Below are 24,538 nucleotides of genomic sequence, written 5' to 3' on the forward strand. Positions count from 1 at the left end.
TTATTAAAAGATGAGTCAAAGACAGATTCACACTTGGAATGTGAAATAACTACTGCCCAGAACTTCCAACAAAATGTCTTGGCATATAATTAGGTCATATTCCAAAACCTTTTTTTTTTTTATCAAACAGACTTCATATGTAAGACCCACATAAAAAATAAACAATATCTGCTTTTTTAAGTGCAAGAAATAAAAAATTTACAGGTTTATGGTTAATGATTTAAAAAAAGAAGGCAGTCTTCAGTTTTAAAATAAAGTTTCATTTCATGAAACAGGACTATGGAATGTTCTTTTTTGCTTGTTTGTTAAAATAAAACCAGACCACCACTTTATCAGACTATACATGCCTTTTTTTGCAGAACCCCCTTTCACTAATTTTCAGTTAAACTCATGATATTTGGTGCCAGATGTGCCCTTTATATTTCTTAGTCAAATTACATTCAAATTACGCTATTAATCTGTTTATATAGTATGCATCACACCATGAGGCCGTATTATATTGTTTTGTATCAGTTCCAGCTGATCTGTTTATTTTTCTGCCTGTACAGGCTTCAGCATCATAACATGTAATGATGTTGACAGTGCACAAGTCTGTTTGCCATCACTTGCTACAAATGTTGATGGTCTGTATCTTAGGAGTATATATTGCACAAAAAAATGAGAACGGGGGGAAAAACAGTATGTGCCATAAAAAATACCAAAATCCAGTTTCACACCTGCGATTGGGACCCATCCACATATCACGAGTATGATATACATAAACTCCTAACTTTACTATATTACAGTACATATACAATCTTGAAACTAGTTCCAGCTCTGAGGTATGTGTTCCCCATGATGCCATTGTATCGTCTACAAATACTCAACAAATCTGCTCTACAACTGTACAAAACCTAGTTTGAAATCACAAGGCATTTTTGATGCAAGTCTTAACTTAACTTAATCCTTAAAACCAGGACTCCCTTGCATGCTAAAAACAAATGATAAAGGGAAGAAGTGCCTGAAACTCACTGAAAGCACAGTAAGAACATTCCCTTTTTAACTGTACAAAAATATGCCTGAAAATATCTTACTTTTCTTTTAAAAAGATGAGGTCTGTTATGTATCAAAATGTTTCCTCCACGCCTTGTATTCTGCAAAGGTTTAGGCTGCTTAAATTTTCCAAACCAGGAGGTAAACTGAATCAGTTACAAAAAACAAACATTTGCGGCATTTAGAAATTACATAAACCGTTGTAAAGTAACATCCTGAACAATAATCAGTTCACAGATTTGCTTTGAGTCAGTCCACAGTCCGTTTTTTTTTTTTTTTTTAGCTCCCTGCAGATTTTTGTTTGTTTGTTTGTCTGTTTCTAAGAGGATAAGATGCATAGAAGTTCACGTATTTTTCCCTTCTGTGGTCAGTTTAAGATGAACAGTAAAAGCAGACCTATGTGGGGGGGAAAAATCCAGAAAACCCTGTCATGCTGCCAGAAGAAGAAGAAAAAAAAAAACCATCTGAAGACCTTGCTTTTTTTTTTTTTTTTTTTGCTTGCTACCAGCTTCATAAGCATCTCATTCCTCAAACCTCACCTCCGCCGCACCTGGTCCTCCACCTTCCTCCAGGACCTTTCAGAAAACCCTCAGGAGGCAGCGCTGGGGACAACTTAACCAGGACGTATATATAATTTACTTTCTCCCTTCTCTCTTATTACTTATAGGAACTCTTTCAGTTCAGTATGTGAAGACCAAGTCGGAAAAGTTCGCCTCCAGCCAGTCCCCTGCGATCATCTCACTGAGTTCTGGTGTGCAATAGTCTGGGAATTCAAAGTGAGAGCCCAGGCTGCCCTCGCTGAACGAGTCCAGGTCCTTATCCACGAGAGACAGGGAGAGGTTTCCTGAATTGGGGTTGCCCAGCTCCGAGCCTGGGGCGCTGGGGGCGAAATTCAAACTAAAGTCAAAGAGCAAATCATCCGCGTCCTCTCCGGAAGAGGAGCTGCTGCTGCTGGAGGAGGAGGAGGAGGAGACTGACCTGGAGGATGCTGGTGAGACAGACGCAGCGTGCAGCGCGCTCTGCTTGGAAATGTTTTTGATATTGTAAAACAGCCTGTTGTTGTTCCGCACTTCTTCGTACATGCTCGCGCCCTCGGACTCCGCCGAGGAGCTCAAAGTCGGGCTCGCCGGAACTTTGGCTACGTTGTACGGCCTCAGGCGCTCCTCGTCCCGCGGCTTAATCCCCATCCGGTAGTCGTCCTCGTAGTCCTCGTCCTCGTCCTCGTCGGTGAGCTCGCTCTTCACCGTCTTTGTAACTTTTAAAGTGGGGAACACGCAGTCCTCCCCGTAGCCGTGAGAGGACTTGGAGCCGCTCTTCGTCTTCGTCTTGGAACATTTCTTGCTGGGGGTCTTTGTGAATTTAGCGCACTTCTCCGGAGACGGCGCCGATGATTTGGAGCTGTCGAGCTTTGGCTTTTTCTTGGGTCGGTACTTGTAGTCTGGGTAGTCTGCCATGTGTTTCAGCCGCAAGCGCTCGGCTTCTCTGATGAACGGGATCTTTTCGCTGTCCTTCAGCATCTTCCATCTCTTCCCGAGGCGCTTGGAGATCTCCGCGTTGTGCATGTCGGGCGACTGCTCCATAATCTTTCTCCTCTCGATTTTGGACCAGACCATAAACGCGTTCATGGGTCTCTTGATGTGGCCGGTGGCTGTCTTGCACCAGTCCGGGTTGATCGCCACGGGGCTGCACGCCATAAATTCACTCTCCTCTGAATCGGTAGCCTCCCTTGACATGCTCCCGTCCGTCTCGCTGTTGTCTGTGTGCTGCACCATTGTCCTCTGATCCAAGTCACTTTGCGTCCGGACGTCTCGGTGTCTATCAGCCCCAACTCTGCCAAGACGGCTAAGTTGTGCGTTTGCGCCGGGGTCGTCCGCGTCTCAGTGTGTGTCTCAAGCTCTGCACTCTTTTTCCAGAGTTACAAACTGCCTTCTTAACTAGTTATCAGCTTTTTGATGTCCCCTGCGTCACAGGCAGCCCGTCCAATCGCGTTCCTTGCGCTCCGCCCAGCAGACTCCTTGCAATATTCCCCCTTAACCCTTTTATTCCTCCCACCCGAGCTCAGATTGGAGTGGAGGTGGGGATTTGTGGCGCACGGCGTCTGGGGGGGGCAACACGCCGGGCGAGACAGGCATATTAAACACACAGTTAGCGCGCTGGCGCGCCAGAGATGAACATTACGCACCAGAGATTAACATTACGCAGCAGAGCGCGCGTTAGTCCAAACTCCAACGTGTTTTTTTTTTCCACCCTAACCTTATATTATAAGTGAGAGAAGAACGCACGCAGGAGAAGAGGTTGTTCTACAGACAGGCAGAGGCATCTGGAGGAAAAAGATGTGACTGTTTTATTCTCCCCCTCCTTTAGATCGGATACTGAAGGTGGCGCTTGGACACTGTCGCAGGCGCACGGCTGCATTTAAACAGCTGCTAATGGCTTTTTTAGGGAGAGTCGACGCGATCATTAACTCAAAATAAGCTCAGACATTTCACTGATATCACGGAGTAGACTTTAGATTTCCTCTTGTTTTATTTTCACGCTTTATTATTTTTTTATTACCATGTCTGCATTTGAAGGCAGGATGTAGGTCAGTAGCACAGATGTTGTTGGTACAGTGTGAGCGCCTGGAAAACATCATCATCATCCCAAGAACCTTTTAAACCATATTTTCTATCTCCAAGAAAATGCCTAATAAATACAGACAGCTTATTTATTGAACTGTAATAACATTTTCCATATAAATATATATAAAAAACCCTTTCAATAAACCACGCTCATAAAGTACAATATGCTTTGACATGCTATCCGTGTGCGGGTGATCTATCCTCGTGTCGCACGGTGACATAAAGCTTGGAGCCAAAGCAATAACGCTCATTCAGATGGCAACATTTGGGCTGTTCAGCCTTGAGCTGAGTCCGAACAGCCAGACGTGGATGGAAGGCTCCTTGCTGAGTTTGCTGTGTCAAGAGGCAGTGTAGCATCAAGCTGGCGTCTACTGCACCCCCAACCCCCCCTTCGGCTCTGGGTGGCAGCCAGCAGTGCTATTGGAGGCAGGGGGGAAATAAGGCGTCCTGCCTTTTTCTCTCTCTCTCTTTCGTCCCCTAGAGGGCAATCACTTACCCCTTTGAAACCCTCCCCCCCACACCAAGCCACCGTATTTCCCCAGCTGGGGCTTAAGAAGTGTCTCCACTGATACAGAGACAAGCAGCTAGACATGCAAAGGAAAAGGGAGAGAGGGTGAGGAGGGGGGGGGGGGGGGGGTGTATCACGGAGAATGGGAGAGGAAAAAAGAATCGCACCGGAGATGCAGATTTGGGGAGTAACGTGAGGGATGGAGGGACGCTTACCTTCCCACCCTCGAGGAGACGACCCCCCTGTCTGTGGGTCTCTCTGGCAGAGATAGGGCTGAAATGCTTTATCATGACCACCCTGTGCTGATTAAGCCTTATCAGATATATGTGGTGGAGCAAGAGTCTCTGGGGGTGGGGCACATGCAAATGCTGTCTCCCTGAGTGTGCGTGTGTTTCCCTGATGGATTCATTTGACTGGTTTTTGATCCAACCCGTGCAGCGTGTGGGTTTAAAGGCGATTCATTCAGCATGGCCTCACATTGAGGTACAGCATGGGAACACCTTGGGATTGTACATCAGCGTGGAAATCTAGGAACATCTTGTCTGGGTCGTATCTCACAGCCCGCTCTGGCTCAACCTGATCTCTTTATATGACGGTTTAATGCTGGACATGAATCACGAGCCTGCTGAATGATGAGCATGCAGGGTGTGTGTCCTGCTCATTAGCATGGCTCATTATTGGCTGTGAATGAGGTGCTGGTTGTCAGCCGTGCAGCCTATGAGTCATCTTAGGGAGTGTCCCATCGCCATGTCTGCCTCGCACAGATGCGATAGAAGCACCCACCAACCCTCTTTCCCATCCCCGCCCCGCCTTGCCACAATCAGCCACTGGTCCTGTGATGTGAATCGTGTAGCGTTTTCATTTCATTTCCACACTGGAGATTAAAATGCAAAGATTCAGAGGGCTGCATTGTATGATTCCTAATGCCACATACTTCCCAATACCCTAAAGGCAGCTCTTTTGCTGCTTTCCGTGTCAAGGGAGAGGACATTTTTTTCAGAGCAATGGAGTGTTGAATTAAGTGATGGTTTTCATGTAGGAACATTGGGGAAAAAGGGGTTTCGGGAGAAACAATTCCCTTTGCATTGCTTATCTAAAACCCCCCCAAAGCAGCTGCTGCTCTCACAAAGGCCCAGTGAAGCGTTCGATCAATACTAACCCTGACTAGAGGCTATCTGATGCTCAAAATGCATGGATCCATCTCCTCTGCATAGCCCTGAGACAGGTGTGGACTTCTGGACGCTGCTATCTGATTGGATTCACAATGGGAATAGAGGGGTAAGAGGGAGGGGGCTTAAAGCCGGCGGTGAGGAAGGGGATTGTTTTGGTTGCGTATAAAAAGGCAAATGTAGTTTTTCAGGGTTTTTTTCAGCATCCTGTGTTCTTGTTTATCGTCACAGAGTGAATTGGTGTTTATCTTAAACCGCATAGAGAGTCGCTTCATGGTAATCTAGTGCCGTGCATTGAATCAATGTAGCAGGTTCCAGCAGTTATCGCAGGCCTCTTTCTGCACACACCTCAAGTCCTGTCGAACCCAGGGTGCAGCTGAACCCTAATAGCAGCTTATGAATCTTGAGATTTATGGCTTGTGTGTCTGTTGCCAGGTACTGCAACTCATTTTGTTGTCTTAACTTGCGAGATGATACTAAAATGACTATGTCAGCTGGCCCGGGATTTGTTGTGCTGCCTGACGGTCGCTATTTGGTTTCATTGCTCAGAACACACGCTGTCCTCCCCTCTCTCTCTCTCTCTCTCTCTCTCTGTCTCTATCTCTCTCTCCAGATAAGAAGTGCGTTTAACAATGAGGAGGAACTCACAGCAGTTTGGAACTTTTTGCTCTCTTTTTTTTTTTTAACCACTGGAGCATTTGGTGCCTCCGAAAACCATTTCATGCCCCCCCCCCCTTGCCGTTGCTTTACGTTCTCCACTCAATGTAAATGTATCTCCAGGGTGTCGGGTTGTTTGTTGACCTCCTTGATGTGACCTCTGTCTCTCAAGGTTTGATGCTTAGCGGATACTTGAGACTGGAGTATTTTGACGTGAATGTGAACAGCTGATGCCCGAGGACTGCTCCAGAATGTTTGTCACAAAGTCGCACAAAAAGCAATCGCAGGTTCAAACTGCAGGAGTCCAGTCAATCCAGGCACCGCATTGATTTATTTTTCAGCCAAAATGTGTTTGCATGATTTGTATTCCATATTCCATAAGTATTGCAAGACGCAACATGATTCAAATGTACACTTTTCTCTTTCACAATTAAAGTATATTTACCTGATCATTCCATATTTTCCCATGTCCTTGAGCACGTCGTCCATCACTAATGATATAGCTACATTCAGGAAACTCATCATTGAAATCTTACCTAAGGACTCCAGCGTGCGTTAATCCCTGAAGGAGAATCTTTTAGCACAGCCAAAGTGAGACGTGATTATCAGTGTGGGTGGACGATCCAGGCACATTTGTAAGCGAGAACTCTTTCGCTGTGGCAGTCTTTGCGATTTGGAATCTGAGATAGGGGAATTGAGGATTTATTAGACTGCACATGACTCCTCTACATACACGAGACAATTGTTTGAATTGTAAAAGAAAGCGTGTGGAGTACCCCCCCCCCCCCCCCCCCTCCTCCTCATGCCTTGTCTTTTCGTCTGTCTTCACAGCACAGACGCTGCCCCAGAAAGCAGCGGGAATCTACAGCTTCCTGAAGGGGATGACATCATCCCGGAGCAACTCTGGCTTACACAAGTGCAATGTGTTCTACAGTAATCATATTGTCGTGTCATTCCCCTTTTAAATCCTTTAATTATATTGCAGCAGCATTGAATCGTTGTTTACTGCGAGACTCCAGCGTCCCTGGTTTTGCATTGTAAGCTGTGTCTTGTGTTAATAAACTTGTGTGGAGGAAGAGCCCTGCAGGCCTTCGCAGCCACTGTAATGAGTGTGTGTTTAGTCTGGAGACTGTGCAGGGCTAATTCTGATGGATTGTATGGCTGCAGGTCAGGTCTTGCTCTTTAGCACACACCGGTTGGAGACTACAGAAGTAGTTAGGGAAAGTTTCATTTGTAATTATACAAAATAATGTGTGTCAATTCAGCATGGTTAGTGCGCTGTTATTACAAGGTGGAAAACCGTATAAGAAACAAAAGGATGTAAAGGTGTAATGTAAGAGTGGCAGGCAATCTGGTGGTGGAGAGGCAAAATAGTGAATCGGTTTTACATGAATTGCTTAAGTTAAACAAGTTCAACTTCTCTGAGAAATAGATCTGTTTACTGCATTTCTCTTGAGCAATTAATTTCTAAGAAGCATGGATCTGTTCCTGCTGAAGCCATGTGGCTCTGCTCCCCTGCAGACCAGCCCAGACTTGCCTCACGTCGAGATAAGATGTGTTGACTACAGACCACGTCCTGCAGACGGGTGAGGGGCCTCTGGTGTGCTTGAGGGGGCAGCTCAGAAGCCTCTTCAACCACACGCCTTTCCGTGTGCAAAATGTCTGAAACAAATGATCCACCATTCACGGTCACTTCATAGCAGCATGTCAAACCTAGAATCCATGACCTGTGGAAAAACTGAATAAATTGTTTTGGGTGCTATTTTTGTCATTTAATTACTGGCTTATGCCAAAATGCAGTGACAGTAACACAGAATTTAGCAAATCCGTCCCAAATTGAGCTCTGTGTATGATCACATTACTTTATTTACATTAACATCTCTTTTTAACCTTCAGTTTTATTTTCCAGAACAACTACAGACATGCATTTCTGCCAAAAGCAGTGTACCACACAAGGAAACCTGTGTTGCTATTGTGCTTTCAACTGATGAATCAAAATGTTTAGACACGAGCTGCGTGAAAACAGCATTCTGAAATTCAGCAGTATCAGACAAGCTTTGACCTTGAAAAACAAAAACAAGAAGAAACCAGCCCATGTGGAGACAAACACCCGAAGCGAAACTGAGTATTCCTTTGTGTTTGAACAGTGACCAGATAAGATGGTCCAAAGTTATCAGCACAAGATGAATTCCCAGAGGAACCCTCAGAAGTGGTTTCATCAACGTGGTGGGAAGGAGGAAATCAATCTCTCAGTCCACAAATAGTGAGGAATAAACTTCCAAACCTGCAACCAAATTATCTGCACTCGCTACAGCTGAAATACAAGTCTGAATACAAAAAGATGCAAAGGATCATCATTCTTGCATGATAAAAAAAAAAAAAAAAGGCAAGTAAACACTGTGCGACTTTGTCAACACAATCATAATCATGTGGGACAGAATGAAAACACGCTGCTTCATGCCAGATGTCGACACTGGTGAACTCCCACATCAGTGGAAGCTCAGAGGACAGCCTTTGGCGTATGTATCCACAGTCATTCATTCAGCTTTATACACATATGAGAAGCTATTATTGGAGTATTGTCTTTTATTGTGGGTTGAATTTCTTTAAATGCCAACCAGAGTGTACAGAGAAGGACATTTCAAGATCAACCTTCATATGCTGGTTGAATCAGAAGATTTCCACACATTTAAGTCTGAAAAGACTAATGGCGTCACAAAAAGCAGGAAACTTCAATAGTCTCTGGACTTCTCTTTTACTTTGCATTACATATGCACATATAGACTGGTATTTTCCGCAGCATGCCATCCATATCAGAGCCGCTCCATACATTGACTCAGTGCCCTTTCCTTCATGTCTCTAAAGGATTTCTTAGACAGGCTTCAAGAAAGATTTTCATAAATGCCCCTTTTGCAAATCCTCCGCAGCCCTCTGCATGCACCGAGAGCTATCGCTATCTTAACAGTAAAGGTCACTGGAGGGATATAGAAAGGCTAAGCTGTGCACACGTGAGCGTTAACAACTATCTAAAAATCAATAAAATAACTTTTGACAGTGAGTGTGTCAAATCGCAGTCGCATACCAACACAGTTGTTTATATGAATGTGACATTGATGCCTCAAACCCTCCTGTTTTCATACATTTTTATATTTGAATAGACGTGCCCAGGACTACACGGTGTAAGAAAAAAAGCAGGAAAGTTTTAAAGAAAGGACAAAAAAAATAAAATCATTTAGCCATAAGACTGAGCGGATCATCTTTTTCCCTTATTATTTTCTTTTACCATTTCCTCTTTGATTCATCCCTGCTCTAATCTCATTATAAATATCTGTCAAGCAGACATGACAATTCATTTTAACAAGGTAGGGTCTTCTGCTCCCTTTAAAGTCTCAGTCTCCTTCTAAAATGAGCAGCCATGAGAGGTCCCCTCAAAGCAGGCCCACGCTAACAAAGGGAAGAAAGCGAAGCTCAGCACTTTGGATCTTTTTAGACTCTAACGAAAAGAAATGCAGGAGTTTATAATGTGAATGCATTTTCTTTCAAAATACATCCCCGTGACCATTGATGTAAGCCTGGGAAGTACATAGAAAACCCCCCATAAAAAATATACATTTAACTATTCATGCTGAGTTTTATTCCTCTTCCTTGTTAATTCCTTGTCTCTTTTCTTACTCAGTGCTGTGAATTCTGGTTGGTAATTTTAAACCGCTAATGTTTTTTTTTCTTCTGATTTATGCCTTCATCAGGTTTTAATCCACCCGCAGGATCAGTCTAACTGTTGTGTCAAATAGTTGTGCTTTCAAACTGATATGAAGAAATATTGTAATTTTACCATTAAAGTATTTGTGGAACAAATTGAGATTTTATAAAGCAGTGTGTTCCAGATAAACCTGGAGAAGAAGCAATTAGTGTCTCGTTAATCGGGAAGAACCGCCATTACATGCTTAGTGCAATGCTCGACTACACTGTGGCAACAGAACATGATGATTTTACACTGTGTGAATGGGTTTTGTGTAACAACAGCCCCTCTTTCTCTTTTAACAAGAAATGAGAAAAATATCCTGAGGCATTAGTTTTGAACTACTTTTATATAGCAGGCTCATTGCATAAATATTATATTGGCTCTCCGTCTGCAGCTTCTAATATATTATCTCATATCTCATATTATTGTGATGAGTGTATCTTTCAAAGCCACACCAGCTGGAACACGGCTACAATACGCTTCGAAGGAACTGTCTGGATGCATCACAACACATCCGCGATCTCTATCTGTCCATCACAGGACTCTGACTGTTTTGGATAAATACTGGGAAACATCTTCAAGCAACCAGCACTTTAATCATGGCTAATCCCTGGTAGCTATATGTCTTGGGGGGACAAGGGATGGACTCATCGCCCCAATTAGGAGTAGCTACAGCTTTAAGACCCTGTCATTAGGAGCCCATAACCTTCCTGTCACTCACTGAAGCTGCTGCAGCTTCTCCTTAGTGCACTTGAACAATTTATCGCATTCATGCAGAACTGTTGCACGGGTTTGAGCATACTGCAGCATGTTAACATGCACATGAGGTGCAATGATAGCGGAAAGTAATTGGTGACACAGGAAGTCAATTCACATCCAAACTGAGCAAACGCCTTGTTACGTGCAGGTGTTAAACCTTAATGGGCTGCGTAGTACATGATGTTCCTCTGAGCATTAATATTCCCAAGCCATAGTGATCACACTGTGTTTTGGTTTCTTGTTTTTCTCATTGTGCTGTTTTTTTGTTTTTGCTTTTTTAAAGGTGATATGTAAATAAGGTTTTACTGACTTATTTACTTACCTATATCTGTCGTGTTCAATATAGTCCATGCATTTGAATAATACCATGAAATGAAACATGTATTTCATATTTTTCACCTCTAATTTATTTAACAAATAATAGGGAAACATGCATTTCAAATGTCCATATAGCCATCAGCTCAGTATGCGGATAGAGTCCCTGCTGTTTTAGCGCGAGATAGTCTGTGCAGGCCTTGTCTGGCAGACAGAGCAGCATTAACTCTTATCTCGGAGCGAGTGCTCACATTAAGCCTGCAACAATAAAACCAGGGTCAATGATGAAGCCGAATGACAGCTGAGGATGAATTCAATTTCTAAGGAAGCAATATAGATTTTTCTTGCGCTAATGCTGGAATCAGAATAATACATTTCCCACCAGGTTGCCTGCTCCTACATGTGTAGCTTCCATCTCGCTCCATTCTCGAATGAAGAGGTCACATACAAAGGACGACAATGACCAAGCCCGTGAGATTGATGGCGAGGACGAACATGCAAACGGAATCTTGACACAATCAAAGCTATGCAACATTAATGAAAATAAGAGAGAGCGAGCTACAGCACTGTAACTCATCTTATGGCCTAATGTATTAGTGATAATGAATTCACGCTGCCACATTTAACCTTAGTTTTGCAATTCATTATATTTGAGATTAACAAGGGAGGAAACTTAAGTGAACTGTCTGCAGGGAATTACAGCCGGGGCCTCATTGTCAATCAAGGATTGTGTTCTGATGTCTTTCATTAGGGTTGGAGGAATTAAATAAGGCTTTATTTTAATAGCGGATGACTCTCCCGTTTAACGCTCCTCTTGCTCTCCCAAGATGGTTAACCCTTCATTATCCAAATTAAAGGCATCCATCTCTCTTGGCTCCTGCCACATTGCCATGACCTCTACCTGTCAAAACTTTCATGTAAGCACTTGAGTGATGGATGATACCCTCGAACCCCATTGTCAAAATTATCCAGCGACTGTCCAACCCTCTCCGATCCATTCAATCCATCTCACCAGGCTATGTGCCACCAGCTATGATTTAACAATGAAGCTGAAGCGCTAATTTACTCTCAGAGAAATTAGAAAACTACCTTTTAATTATATGCCTGCGAGTGTTCCAAGAGTTCACAAGGATCACCCCCAAAGCCTTTAACTCGACTTTGTGGGGGCTGATCATTTATATTCTTCAAACGAGTTATTTCAAGGGTCGTTCAACACACCTAGGACCAGAGGGAATTTAAGAAACCAATAAGGAATAGGAAATAAGTATTGCAATCACATTTGGAGGTCACAACCTTCTTTTAAACCTTATGAATTGATGGGAAAATACTTAATATGTCAATATATTCCAAAAATCTGTGATTTGTGTCAGACTGAGTAACAAAATCAGCTTGTGTAACAACTTTGAATGATTTATTGGGACCCGTGCGCTTGTTTCAAAACCGTAATATATGCACGCGGAGGTCTGATCAATAGATGAGTGTTACTAGTCCACCTTTGGAATTGCATCATGCTCCATTATTTACAGGCAGTCTTTGCTGCCAAAGGAAACACGGTTCTTTGAACTTCCACCATCTTTTTTCCCCTCACTATTTGCATCCCCTTCAGACACATGTAAATATTCAATCACGCGCCACACGTTATGCATAAAACATGATATAAGTGGTCCCACTCGTGTCTGACCTCTCGTCCTCCTGCTTTTCTCCCAGACAGATGCAGATAACGCTCCAGACACACCTCACTTCCTGAGAGGAGCCGTATAGCTTCCTGGGAGAGGCATCAGTGTCCCCCGAAGCCCTGAGGAGTTTTGACAACTACCTATGGAGAGGGCACGTCTCCGACTCGTGGACCTGCTCAGAGGCTTCTCCTCTCACTTTGAGACCCTGCATGTACCTGTCAAAGGGTCAAAAGGGTACGAACACTGCAGACAACAAGACCGCGTCAGTGTGTCCCAGTGTGTTTTTGTTTGCATGTGTGCACCTGTGTGTGTGTGTGTGTGCATCTGACCCCTGGTGACAGATGCCAGGCTGTTTTTATGTGAGGCGTGGGACTGCTGGGCAGGCAGGTGGGCCGACATGTATGTGTGAAGGGAAGTGTGTGTGGTTGCTTTAGCGTAGTGGCATAATGCGATAATCTGCACTTGTCAGAGTGTGCAGACATTCATGTGAATGTATTTGCACATGGGTATGTGTTCGCACGTCTCTACACCTTGGCAGATTATGTGAGTTGAACTGTACCGGAGGACCATCGGGAGCCTGTTGCTTGGCTCCGTAAGGATCCAAATTTGAAAATTTTGAACCGGAGCATATCAGATGAGGAGGAGCTGCTTCTCTGCCAGCCGAACAAATGACGAGCTAATCATAGCGAGGAAGGTGACCATAGTTGGTTACAGTTTATTCAGGATTATGACTCCATCACTGAGGCTTATGGCACTTAGGTAATTATTTAATCAAAGAGTGGACATGTCAATAGAAGTCTGCAAGAGATTAATTATGAGTCAGGGACGTCTTCAACTCATTGTTATTACTTGTCCTCTCTCTTGACACTGGCAGGAGGGAGAGTTGATGGGATCAGGATGAGTGACAGCTCTAGTGGAGTCGGAACAATCGGAGTGGTATATTAACGTTAACCCCTCCCTTACCATGGACTGACATCAGTACACTGCTATACTAGAATAAAACATTTCATTAGCTGTATAAAAATGTGACAAAGTGCCAAGGAAGGAGGGAGAGAAAATTTTCCTTCCCCTCTCTTTATCCATCAGCAGGTATCTTAAACCTCATTATTGTTAGTTAACTTTGTTTCTGCCTGTTGGAATGCATGTATGCTAAAAGTAATATAAATCCTGTATTATAGTAGGGCCATTTATACGGCTGCTTTGCAAGACTGGCTATGAAAAAAGACCACCATACGCTTGTTATGTAAGCAGGCCAAGTGCAAATCTCCTGAGTCCGATGACATCACTGCCTCACTTTGCACATGCCTTCTGTGATTTCCTTCTTGTCGTTAGCAACTAACTGATACTTGTTGCTTCTTAGATCTTCTGGTTTGGGCTGCATGTGTAACATGTCATCAGTTTTTCCGTGTTGCCTTCCTCCGTCAAGTTGACAAGCGTGCTGCTACCACCTCCACTACCGTCTCAGGGTCCGATCAATATAGACCTCCATGGTTGCAATTATTCAGAACTTTGGGCAGAATAAAGGCACATCAATCCCATGTTGAAAAGGCTGTGTAAATGGAGCTTGTGACGACTATAGGAGGAGAAGCAGGCCAATGGCAACAAGGAACTCTCCTACCCCTAACCTGTCATTATTCAGATCAAGAGTGAAAGAGGATGAAAGGCAGTGGAATATTCTCTCTGAGTTATCTGCCAACAGTTTTCTACTGATAACTGTCATTTATAAATGCATCTGAGCGTTCATGTTTCATGTTAGAGATTGCAGTGATAATATAGAACACAGTTCACTACAGAACACATGAACGGAGAAATGGCTCATTTAAGCAGCAGCAATAAAACAACAACAACACAAAGTGGAGCTAAGACATGTCTGCAATTAGATTTAAGTGACTTCTGTTTTTGATTTGTGACAGCATGAGTATCAAAAATTGAAGAGGAAGAGGAATGAATGAACACCCTGTGAAGTTTCACACATGCTGATTCTGGGGATTCCTCTTCTTGCGTTTTAGCCAGTCCTTCTGTTTTATTTGGCTGCTGGGGAAACAGGATGTGAGATTTACACCAGCAGAGGGGAAAAAAAGCGGGGGCAAGTTGAAACACAAAGATGAACATAGCGGTTGACTCCCTGATTGTGTCACCAGTGAAGAGAGATAAATGGAGAAAGGAAAACAAATGAGGGGAACTGACTATTTTTCTAAAAGCTGCATGGAAGTTTCTAATTATATCCACTCAGAGACCTGTAACCTCCACCCACACCCAGCCTTACACACATTCACCTAGAGCTACAACCACACACACGCGCACACACACACACACACTGTTCCAGAGACCTCTGCTGACCTTGCAGCCCCCTTGGAGCAAGAACCAAATTAGATGACAAAAAAAAAATAATGTCCCTCTTTTTTGCTTTTGTTGAAGGCCAGTAATCCTTCATTTACACTGACATTAAGGTGAGGCAAATTTTATAACATACTCCTGCTATTAAACTGAAGAGGAGCGGAAAAGGTGTATGTGTGTGTGTGTGTGGATAAGGGGTTGATTGAGGGCAGGGTTGTCATGCCTGATAATATGGAAGCTAAGCCACAGAGCATCCAGCCCCAGGCGGGCAGATGGTGGGGTGCACGAGAAGGGGCGAGGGTCCCCTGTCTCTAATTCTCAGCTGCACTTGTTAGATATGCGCTATGTATGAAATGTGTTGGCAAAGATCCATGTCCTTCAACTCCGTATGTGCCCCTTGCGGCTCCACCCAAGCCAGCTGTGTCTGTGTGAGCTCACCGGGCCCTGACAGCAGGGATCAAAACAACATGTGAACGAGTCATGACACCGACTACCATCAAAAACGAGCGCACAAGGCTCCCATTGCTACATCACAAGAGGTGAGGTGTGTTAAGAGCGGCGCCGGGCATTCTGTGTGTGCGTCTGCTTCTGTATCAAACACGGCGATGGCTAATGCATTAGTCAGTCATCGTGTCACGCTGTGATGTTGCTGCACACAATTAGCTCTTTGAGCCAGCGTGCAACCAAACGTGAACCAACATGAACCTCAGAGCTTTGTTTTCAGATCAAGCGAAATCTCAAAGCTTGAGAAAACTTTGTTACCCTTTTTGGTTCGAAAGTGAGCATGCACATTTGCAGAGGCACACCTTAAAAAGACAAGAGACTGAGGGAGGAACAAGGTAGGTGAGGAAGCAGAGGACGGTGGGGGTGGGAACGTGTGAGAGGAGTATGGATGTACATATTGATAGTTACCAAAGGGGTCAAAGACATTTTGTTTCATTACACTGTAGAGGATGAAGCTCAACATTTATTATCACTGCTGCATGGGTGTTATTTATGAGTAACTCCTTTTAATACCGAGGGAATAAAGAAGGTGAAAGAATGAAAGCAGAACAAATCTCAATAAATTGATAATTACCTCTGGACCAAAACTGTCTTTGAAACCTCTAAATAAGTCTAAATAAGTTAAATTCTTTGCACACTAAGTGATGTTTTATGTTTTATGATGTTTTTACTGTGACCTGCCAAAAGGACCGCAGATGCAAATGAGCTGTAAGCTACCTTTGGTACAATTCATCAAATAGAGACATTTATGTTTTTTTATTGTACATGTAACCCTTTAAAAATAAAACATTATACTAAACTAAACTAAGAACTGCCATGATATGGGCCAAAATCACACCAACAGGCTCATTCCACTTTTGTGGATGAATCTATTCTTTGGCTGCCGCCTTCTTCCTGCAGGATGCAGCTGATAGCTTTAGGCCATCAATCTGGTCACGTGGTGGAAGCCTGCTGCAGCACCTTGTTGTCCTCAGCGACACACAAACACGCATAGACACACATAGAAACATACACACACAAAGATGCTATGTGCTGGTCTCACAGCAGATGGAATCTTCACTGATATGGCCTGGCAGAGGACGGTTGCATCATGTAAATAATGCGGTACTCTGGCAGACTTTAATGACATCAGAGTTTTATTTCTCCATTGCATTTTATGTTGTGCACACACACACACACACATGCACACTAACCATTTACTATTTTCTCTGCTAGTTTGGATCTGCAGACTCCAGCTGGCATTAAAATCATATTTATGGTAATTATGAAGTTGATTATAACATTTTAAGTTAATTCAGTTTTAACTTCAAAATACTCACATGAACGTCTCGATATTTTGCAGATTTTCTCCCACTTGACAGGACAGCCCTGCTAACCATATGCTGTTGAAAACTGATTAGTAAATTTGATTAATGTGTGTCATACACAATTACGGAACTCTAATCAAACAGTGGTCTTTTCCGGCTTTGCTCCCTGACAGTGGACATGTGTCGACACGATTGAGGGATTTAAAAAGGCCAAGCAGCTGCAGAAGCAGACTTGCCTTCTGCTTTGGCCTAAACTTGTTATACATGTTGAAAAGATACATTATTTCACTTTGCTGTTTACTTGGAAGATCCCAGATGTTGTGACCATGTGGATGTTTTATTGGGTATTTAACTGGAGGTCACGCTTGGACTACCACTCCCTCAGAAACAATTAATAAACCATAAACACGCTAACGTCCTCTCCGCTGAGTGTTAAGTTCACGCTGCTTGCACACAGAGGAGAAAGTCCACTTTTAATACCTCCTTCGCAGCAGAGCTTCAGCCATATAAATAAGATGGTTGATTTGACCGGCAAAGTGGGGATGGGGCTGTGACAGTAAAATTCTGAACCTCCTGAACCAGCCTGTTGTTGTTTCCTGCCACCCTCAGACAACAAATCCAAAATGTAAAAGCAGTTTGTTTCAAGCAGGACTTGTTCAAACATGATGTGAGTAAATATAGCTGCTGTCTGTGGGTGTCTCGTCTTATTAGTGTGCCAGGAAAGACTCCACTGAGCACTGGCATCTGGTTGCAACGCATCCAATCTAAATGTGTAAATGGACGACCAAATCTCTGCTTTACAGCTTAGAAAACGAGAAATTTATAGGATCAGATGAGCCTAAATGGGAGTCATAGACATAAATGCATTGTTAGCATCCTATGGCTTCATCTCGACCTGTGATTATACAGTATATTGTGTGTGTGTGTATGTGTGTGTGTGTTTATAAGGGCATAAAGCATTTTGGAAGCAAATATCAAAATTATTATTATTATTATAATATTATAATCAAATACATGCAGATTGGGGCTATGGACATTAATGTGTGAACATTATAGAAATTAATCCAAAAACCTTGATTTAAAACAAACAAAAAAACCAAAAACAAATTCAAAATAAAAATAAATATCAAGTTTGACCTCTATTTCATCCCATAATTCCAGCATTGGATTTCCACTGAGGCTTATTAAATGGAGATAACACAATGACTGAGGGGGTGTATCCCTGTAAACTTTACTTTAAACTGCTGCCAGATGGGAATTTAGATGATACCTAATGTGTCTGCACATATTACACTGATGAGCCGTGTTTTCAAAACACAGTCTTGCAAATGCAGCACAGCAGAAAGTCCAGTTTGTGGTCAAGAACCCATGTTCGGCAATCAAAGGTGTGACTGGCACAGCAGGAGAACGATGAAGCCATGGAGGCAACTGATATCCCCAATCCTCTGACAAATATAATTCACATTATAGTCACATTGTATGAATGTGTGTGCAAATTAGGCAAATTGGTTACACTAAATTGTCCATACCCACACACAAAGGGTCAAACACAAACACGCATTTCCAAGAGTAACGGGAACCTTGTCTTAGACACCTGTTCATTTTCCTGTTAAGTTTGAAAGTTTGAAACTTTGAAACATGTGGCTTAGCTGGAGATAGCTATAACTCTGCCAAAGGCTGGAATATACAAGTTCAGCTGTACTCTGGAACTTTTAACCCTTCGTGAGTAAGAAAGAGAGGAAAATCCAGCAAACCCACCAAAAAGCAAGAAGAAAAAAGGATATGAACTTTCAGAAGGTGTTTGGCAAAATACCTGCACTGAGTTTCATCATTCATCAGATATTTCTTGCGGCTGTTTTGGCATTGCAGGTATACATGCCTAATCCTCTTTCATCTGCAGCGCCGCACAAAGGGAGCATCTGTCCAAGCGAAGAGGGAGACTCAGCAGACATTAAAAGCTGAAGGAGAAGCATTGCATGTCTCTACCAACATTGTCCTGGTCCTTATTATTCTTTGCACAAAGCAGTAAGTCTAAACAAGACCTGCTTCCTGAGGAGCACTGCTGTGCGCTCATGCTGGCCCTGGTGTTGTTCTGCTCCGGCGTGTGTGTGTGTGTGTGTGTGTGCAAGACCGCTGCGCTGTTGAGATGACCCTGCTTTCTTTCTATAGGGGCTTTCACTCTGCAAGAGCTCTGGCCCTATACAGAGGGAGCCTGTGCTGGTACCTCTCTTAAACCCTCTTGTACAGGCGTCTCTTCTCTTTTATTTTCTCTCTCTCTCCTCTCTCTATATATATCTCTCGTCCTCCGCAGCAGCAGCAGCTTGAGTACTTCCAGCTGCTGACATTGAATATGGGCTCCCACACACACACTCACAGGTACAAACTGGTCCAGTATAGAACACATGTACACACACATGCACATATACACATGCCTCCCTCATTTGCTGAAATGCCTGCAGTAGTTTTTCATTGCTTTTGCATTTTATGGTGTAGTGCTACATGTCTGCGTGGACACCGGCCCCTTTGTCCTCATCTGTCCCGAATCTGCGCCCCTAGATATGGTGAAATTAGGCCAAACTTTATTCTCCTTATCCAGTCTCTTCACAGAGAATATATCTTGCAGTAGAGTATCTCAACATGCAGCAAAACACTCCAGTAAACAAAAAATGCGCACAAAAAATAAAAGGAAAAAGAATGCACTTTGAAATAACTGTCTGTGAATCAGAAACTTACTAAGAAGCAAATACAGCTGCACACGCTCCTATACACCCACGCGTCCAGGGAGGAAAAGTAAAAGGAAGAGAGCCCCTCAGTAGCAGCAGTATGTCAGTCAGTCCTTTCATCATGTTATGAAATAAGAGGAGAGCACCAGAGAAACCTGTTGCTGGGCTATAAGACTGAAGCAGTCCAGGGGAAAAATGGTAATGCAGGCGAGCTCGGCGGCAGGGGCCTGCTAGGGTGTAACCATAGCTGCTAAACTTGTATTCAGGCCTTTCGCAGAGCTGGGCTCAGGATATGCAGACAACCTAGGGGCTGGAGACTTAGGGAGGACTCTAAGCCTCTTTGTGTAGCTCATCAGAGCTCAGTCGACTGCTGAGTAGAGGCCAAGGCATGCAGCTGTCTAGCAACAAGAACCCCTCATACCACAGATACTGGCCTGTGGTTAAGGAGTGTGTGTGTGTGGCTGAACATGTGGGTTTGAATTTGTGAAAGTGGGTGGTTGATAAATATCGCACCAGGTGAGACACCAGGTATGTGGAAGGCTGAATAATGGAAAGCCATGCTTGTCCTTACAATACTTCATATTTCACATTTAAAATGATGCATCCAATAGAACAAAAAACAGTATATGCATATTGATTGAATAATTTATTACAGCATTAATTTGAAAAAGCAAATACATGTGAATGGTTGGTAAAAACTTTGTCATATTAGTTAAAAAATATCCTCAGATATTAAAAAGGGCAGTTTTTTTTCTTCACCTGCATACTGGCTATTGTGAATGCTATTCCAAATTTAAATGTAATCCTAATTCTGCAAAAAAGTGTATTTCTATATTCACCTGAAGCTGAGACGAATTAGGAAAAAGCAGCCTTTTAATACGAGATTCACGTTTTCTAAAAGTCCCAACAAGGAAACATTATCATCTCTTCATGATCAATAAGTGTATCAGACATTTATAAATTCTTGAAATCTACAAAGCCTTTGTATAATTCATTTACATGAAGTGCAGAGACAAGCACCTCATACCTCAACAAGCCACACATTCATGCTGGAGAGTCGTGGGACACATTGCAGAAGGCGCTGGAGACAGTGGACAACATGCTAAACCGAGGCGCTGTCTTTCCATGAACGAATTATCAGTGAAACTAACACCTTCTTTGGAATGCTACAGAACTGCCTGCGGACACGGAGGAGCTAGTTTGATGAAGCCCATCCCAGCACTGCTCCAAATGAGCCATGGTGAATTCTTCACTGCCAGTCAATCCCTGGGGAGGCAGTCAAGAAAACCCTATTATATTTGGGGGCAGGCACTGCTCAAACTGACAGCAACTGCTGCGACAGCAAAGCTTACAGACTGAGAGCAAGAGATCGGCATGTTCACCATATCTACGTGACAACCGAGTAAATTGCACACAAGTTGCACACTTATTTGCTTTTGTGGAGCAGCAGAAATAACAATGTACTCGCCCATAAAAATGTAAATCATAATCCAAATTTTGCCAAAAATTCCAATGCAGAATTACTCATGTCTCGTTAACCCTTGATCAAGCATTTTTGGTCATTTGACTTTATACATGACTTGTACGTGATGGTTTTGAAAAATGTTACAACAGAAATAAAGTTCTGTTATGTACTCCACTCACACTCTAATGTTGAATTTTTGAATTTCAAAGTATTTCAACGAGTGACCTATGAAGAGTAACCCTAACTCTAACCCACACACAGCCAACATAAGTCCTGACATCAAGCAATGCTCTTGAAAAGCTTTTTTCTTTGCAGAAACTTATTTGAAAAGCTGAATATATTTCCTGATACCCTCAATAAATTTAATACCATGTATTAATTTCCTAGTTAGCTGCAACTATAAACCATTCTTTCTAAAATTGTGCATGCATTCACACACACACACACACACCTACACACATAAAGGAAGCCACAAAATGCTGGAACAGGGCAATTACTGCAGGCTTGTGGTCAGAAGTCCCTTCTCTGCAAAACATGTACATTAAAGCAGCCGCAAATAAGTAACATGAACAGAGCACAAGCATGGAAGGAGGTGAGTCCACAAGTGTTGGTTTTAATCTGAGGGATAACATGGAAAAGGTCAAGTCTGAGTCGGCAGATCACACATAATTACCTCCCTCACAATGCTGCTGCCCAATTCAATGGTGGCCTCCCGATGGGAGGAGAATATAGGTACATGGAGGAAGAGACAGATGGATAGAAAGAAAGAAAGGGAGAGCAAGAGAGAGGCATAAAGAAAGGCAGACCGAAACAAGGGAAGTAGAAGGCATTATCATTCCAAGCATCAGCTCCACAGCAGATGTGCTGCTTGTCTCGGGCTATGAAGGAGTGGAGTGACCCTGTTCACCTCAGGCCTAATGAAAGACGGACTGACCGAGTCACCTCACCATACCAGCATGTATGTAAGCTCGACTAAATATTATTGGATACAAGGTCTGGAAATGATCGAGGAGCTTAGCAGGAGGGGGAAAAAAAGAACATCCAAACACTGTCTGAATGCGGGGTCGCAAAGTGAACTAATCAGAAAGTGAATTCTCTCAACAATTCGGAAGACATTTCCTCATGTCTACCGATGTCAGTGCTTTGACACGGAACCGGACTCAAAGTCTCAGGATAATCTTTCAACTTTGTGTAGAAAGAAATACACCAATTTAATTGCAGAGAAGACCAACTATTCCCACCCCCCAGCCAGTGGTCTATTTTGCATATACAGTAAGAGGTTATGCACAGACCACATTCTGAGCAGCCTTGGACCGAGTGTATACTATATAAATAATTTGTACGTGCCACACCGTGCTTTGTAGAGCTGATACCTGATCGGTACTCCTAAAAAGTATCACACGATTACTGTTTAAGCTGTAGGTCACAGAGCAAGGCTAAGGCCTTTCCTAAATGCAAATAGGATTCATGTAGAAGCAGAAAGCTAGAAATTCAAACCCATTCAATATTTTGTAAAAAAATAAAACCAGGAGGAAGATGCAAATATTTCACTCCTGCAGGTGGCACTAAATAGTTCAGTGTTTTTCACCTCTATAATAGTCTGTGGTTCTATAACTCTATTGGATGCCTGTGTATAGATTCCTAGTCCATTGGCAGCATGTCATATCAAGCAAAGCCAGTCCAAATGCATTGAGGAGAAATTGAGCATGGTCTTCAGCAGTGTTTGATTTTCAAATAATGCTTGCTGAAGGAATGAAGTTCTCAAAAACCAAAAGTGTGAAAATTAAATCATCGAATGTCAAAATATATCATAAAGTTCCATATACGTCAAGATGGGTGACTCTTTCTGCCATATCCAATTAGTTCTCCAGTGCCGTCTGGGTGCCTTTACAGTGTCAATCAGCAGGCAGTAAACATTGTCTTTCAGCAGCAGTCCACCTCGGGGGGACTGCCTTTAAACAACAGTCAGCTCTTTGATACCTCCCCTTCTCACCTTTCAGCGCAGCCATCCCCAGACGAAAAAGCACACCTTCCAATAAAACACAGCCACAAAACACTAATACACCCTCTTTTGAGACTTTATGGCCCCTCTTCACACAATTACCCATGATCACACAATCAGCTTTTGATTTTACGACCAAGGGGCGAGCTGTGGGTATGTATATGTGTAGCGTGAGAGGAGGGTGAGGAAGGAGGGGCTAGGTTCTGGGGCCGGGGTCACGCCACAGATATGGGCGGGCAAAGACGGCGCATGGATACGTAGTTACAATAGCTACCACATTCATGCAAAAGCACAGGAGCACATATATGTCCCCTCCACACACTGTCTCTCAGTGGCCCTTCTATCCTTGTCCCTTAGCCGTTTCCCAGATTCTTTATGGCGTCCTGACAGGAGGGCTGAGTGACTGGAGGTGAGGCTGTGTGATGACAGACTAGGGTCTTTATCAGTGACCAGCACACTACCAAGCTTGCTATTTGAAGATTAGCTGGCAGACCGAAACCCAAAACTGATGCTCCCGCACGAATCACTGTCTCCTTACATATATATCCCCCCCCCCCCTTTTTTTTTTACCCCAAACTTGCTTGCTGTAGGAGCTTTCTGGGCTTAATGTAATTGCCCTATTTCCTGCATATGAAGTTCCTGGTTTGTTGTAATTGACTGGCTCTTTTATTGGCTGTGAGACAGGTTAAATAAGAACCAAATGGAGAGGTAACACAGGAAGCTTAAGTCTGGGCTATCTGATACTCATCAAATCAGCCAACCTGGACATGGGAGCAGCGAGGTGCTGAGAATGTGACTGCAGTGATTAGCAGCTGCCTGAGGATTAGTATGGTAGTAGGATATTGGCATATGTTAGTCAATGTTGTCAGTGAACGATACCCTTTAGATGTAGGCCTTTCCATGATGTCGAGCTCAACTTCATTTTTAAAAATAATAATGATAATTTGATTATGCTGTTTTTCACCCTGACCCCATATAACTCCTCTTACTTTTACTTTTTTTTTTTTCTCAGGGGAAATAGAAGCACTGAGATGCACCTTGCTTCATCACATGAGCTCATGCTGCAATAAGTGACATTCAACAAAGCTGATATTCGGCTCTTTGATGTTCGCCTAAGTAAATGGACTATCAATGCAAAGTATCAACACTCCTCTATGCAAATGTTCCTCCGGGGGTCTTTGATGGCACCAGGAGTATCTGTGAAGTGTGTTTTGGAAAAAATTGCAATGGTAAGCCGACCAAACAGCGAGAATTTAAGCCTGTTCGCTCAGAGTCAGAGCTATGACGGATGGGAAAGTAGGAGGACAAACAAGGTACAGAGTGCGTATAACAGACAGCATGGGCACACCGAACCAGCCCTGTGGGACTGCCAGGTGAAATCATTTAGCATTGTTTCAGTGCTGTTTTATTGTGTTCATTGTGCACCCACACTCACTCAATCAAAGTGGGCCTTTTTGTTTTGGTTGTTTAGGTAGTCCAGGTGCACCGTGCCAGTGGAGGCTTCCTGTCTGCCCACAAGTCTTTTCAATGCCTCCCCTGTCGCGGGTATTGTCACATCCCGCAGTGCATCTGAAAAGAAGCAGCAGCCCTGCTTAAATGTCAGAGAGGTGACTTGTGTTTAACTCTTAGAAGGCACTGAAGCCGTGTGTGAGTGTGTGTGTGTTTGTGTTAATATATGTCTGTGTGTTTTTGAATAGACCAGCTGCCTCCTGTGAGTGTTT

General features: G+C 43.3%; 1 protein-coding gene across 1 annotated transcript; it reads right to left on the minus strand.

The window, feature by feature from the left end:
* Positions 1 to 1,712: 1,712 nt before the first annotated feature.
* Positions 1,713 to 2,804, minus strand: sox11a (SRY-box transcription factor 11a). Its single transcript, XM_068751617.1, has one exon. It carries the CDS (start codon positions 2,802 to 2,804, stop codon positions 1,713 to 1,715), a length of 1,092 nt encoding a protein of 363 aa, XP_068607718.1.
* Positions 2,805 to 24,538: the final 21,734 nt, after the last annotated feature.

The sequence above is a fragment of the Brachionichthys hirsutus genome, chromosome 18 (genome assembly GCF_040956055.1).
Source record: "Brachionichthys hirsutus isolate HB-005 chromosome 18, CSIRO-AGI_Bhir_v1, whole genome shotgun sequence".
Lineage (NCBI taxonomy): Eukaryota > Metazoa > Chordata > Actinopteri > Lophiiformes > Brachionichthyidae > Brachionichthys > Brachionichthys hirsutus.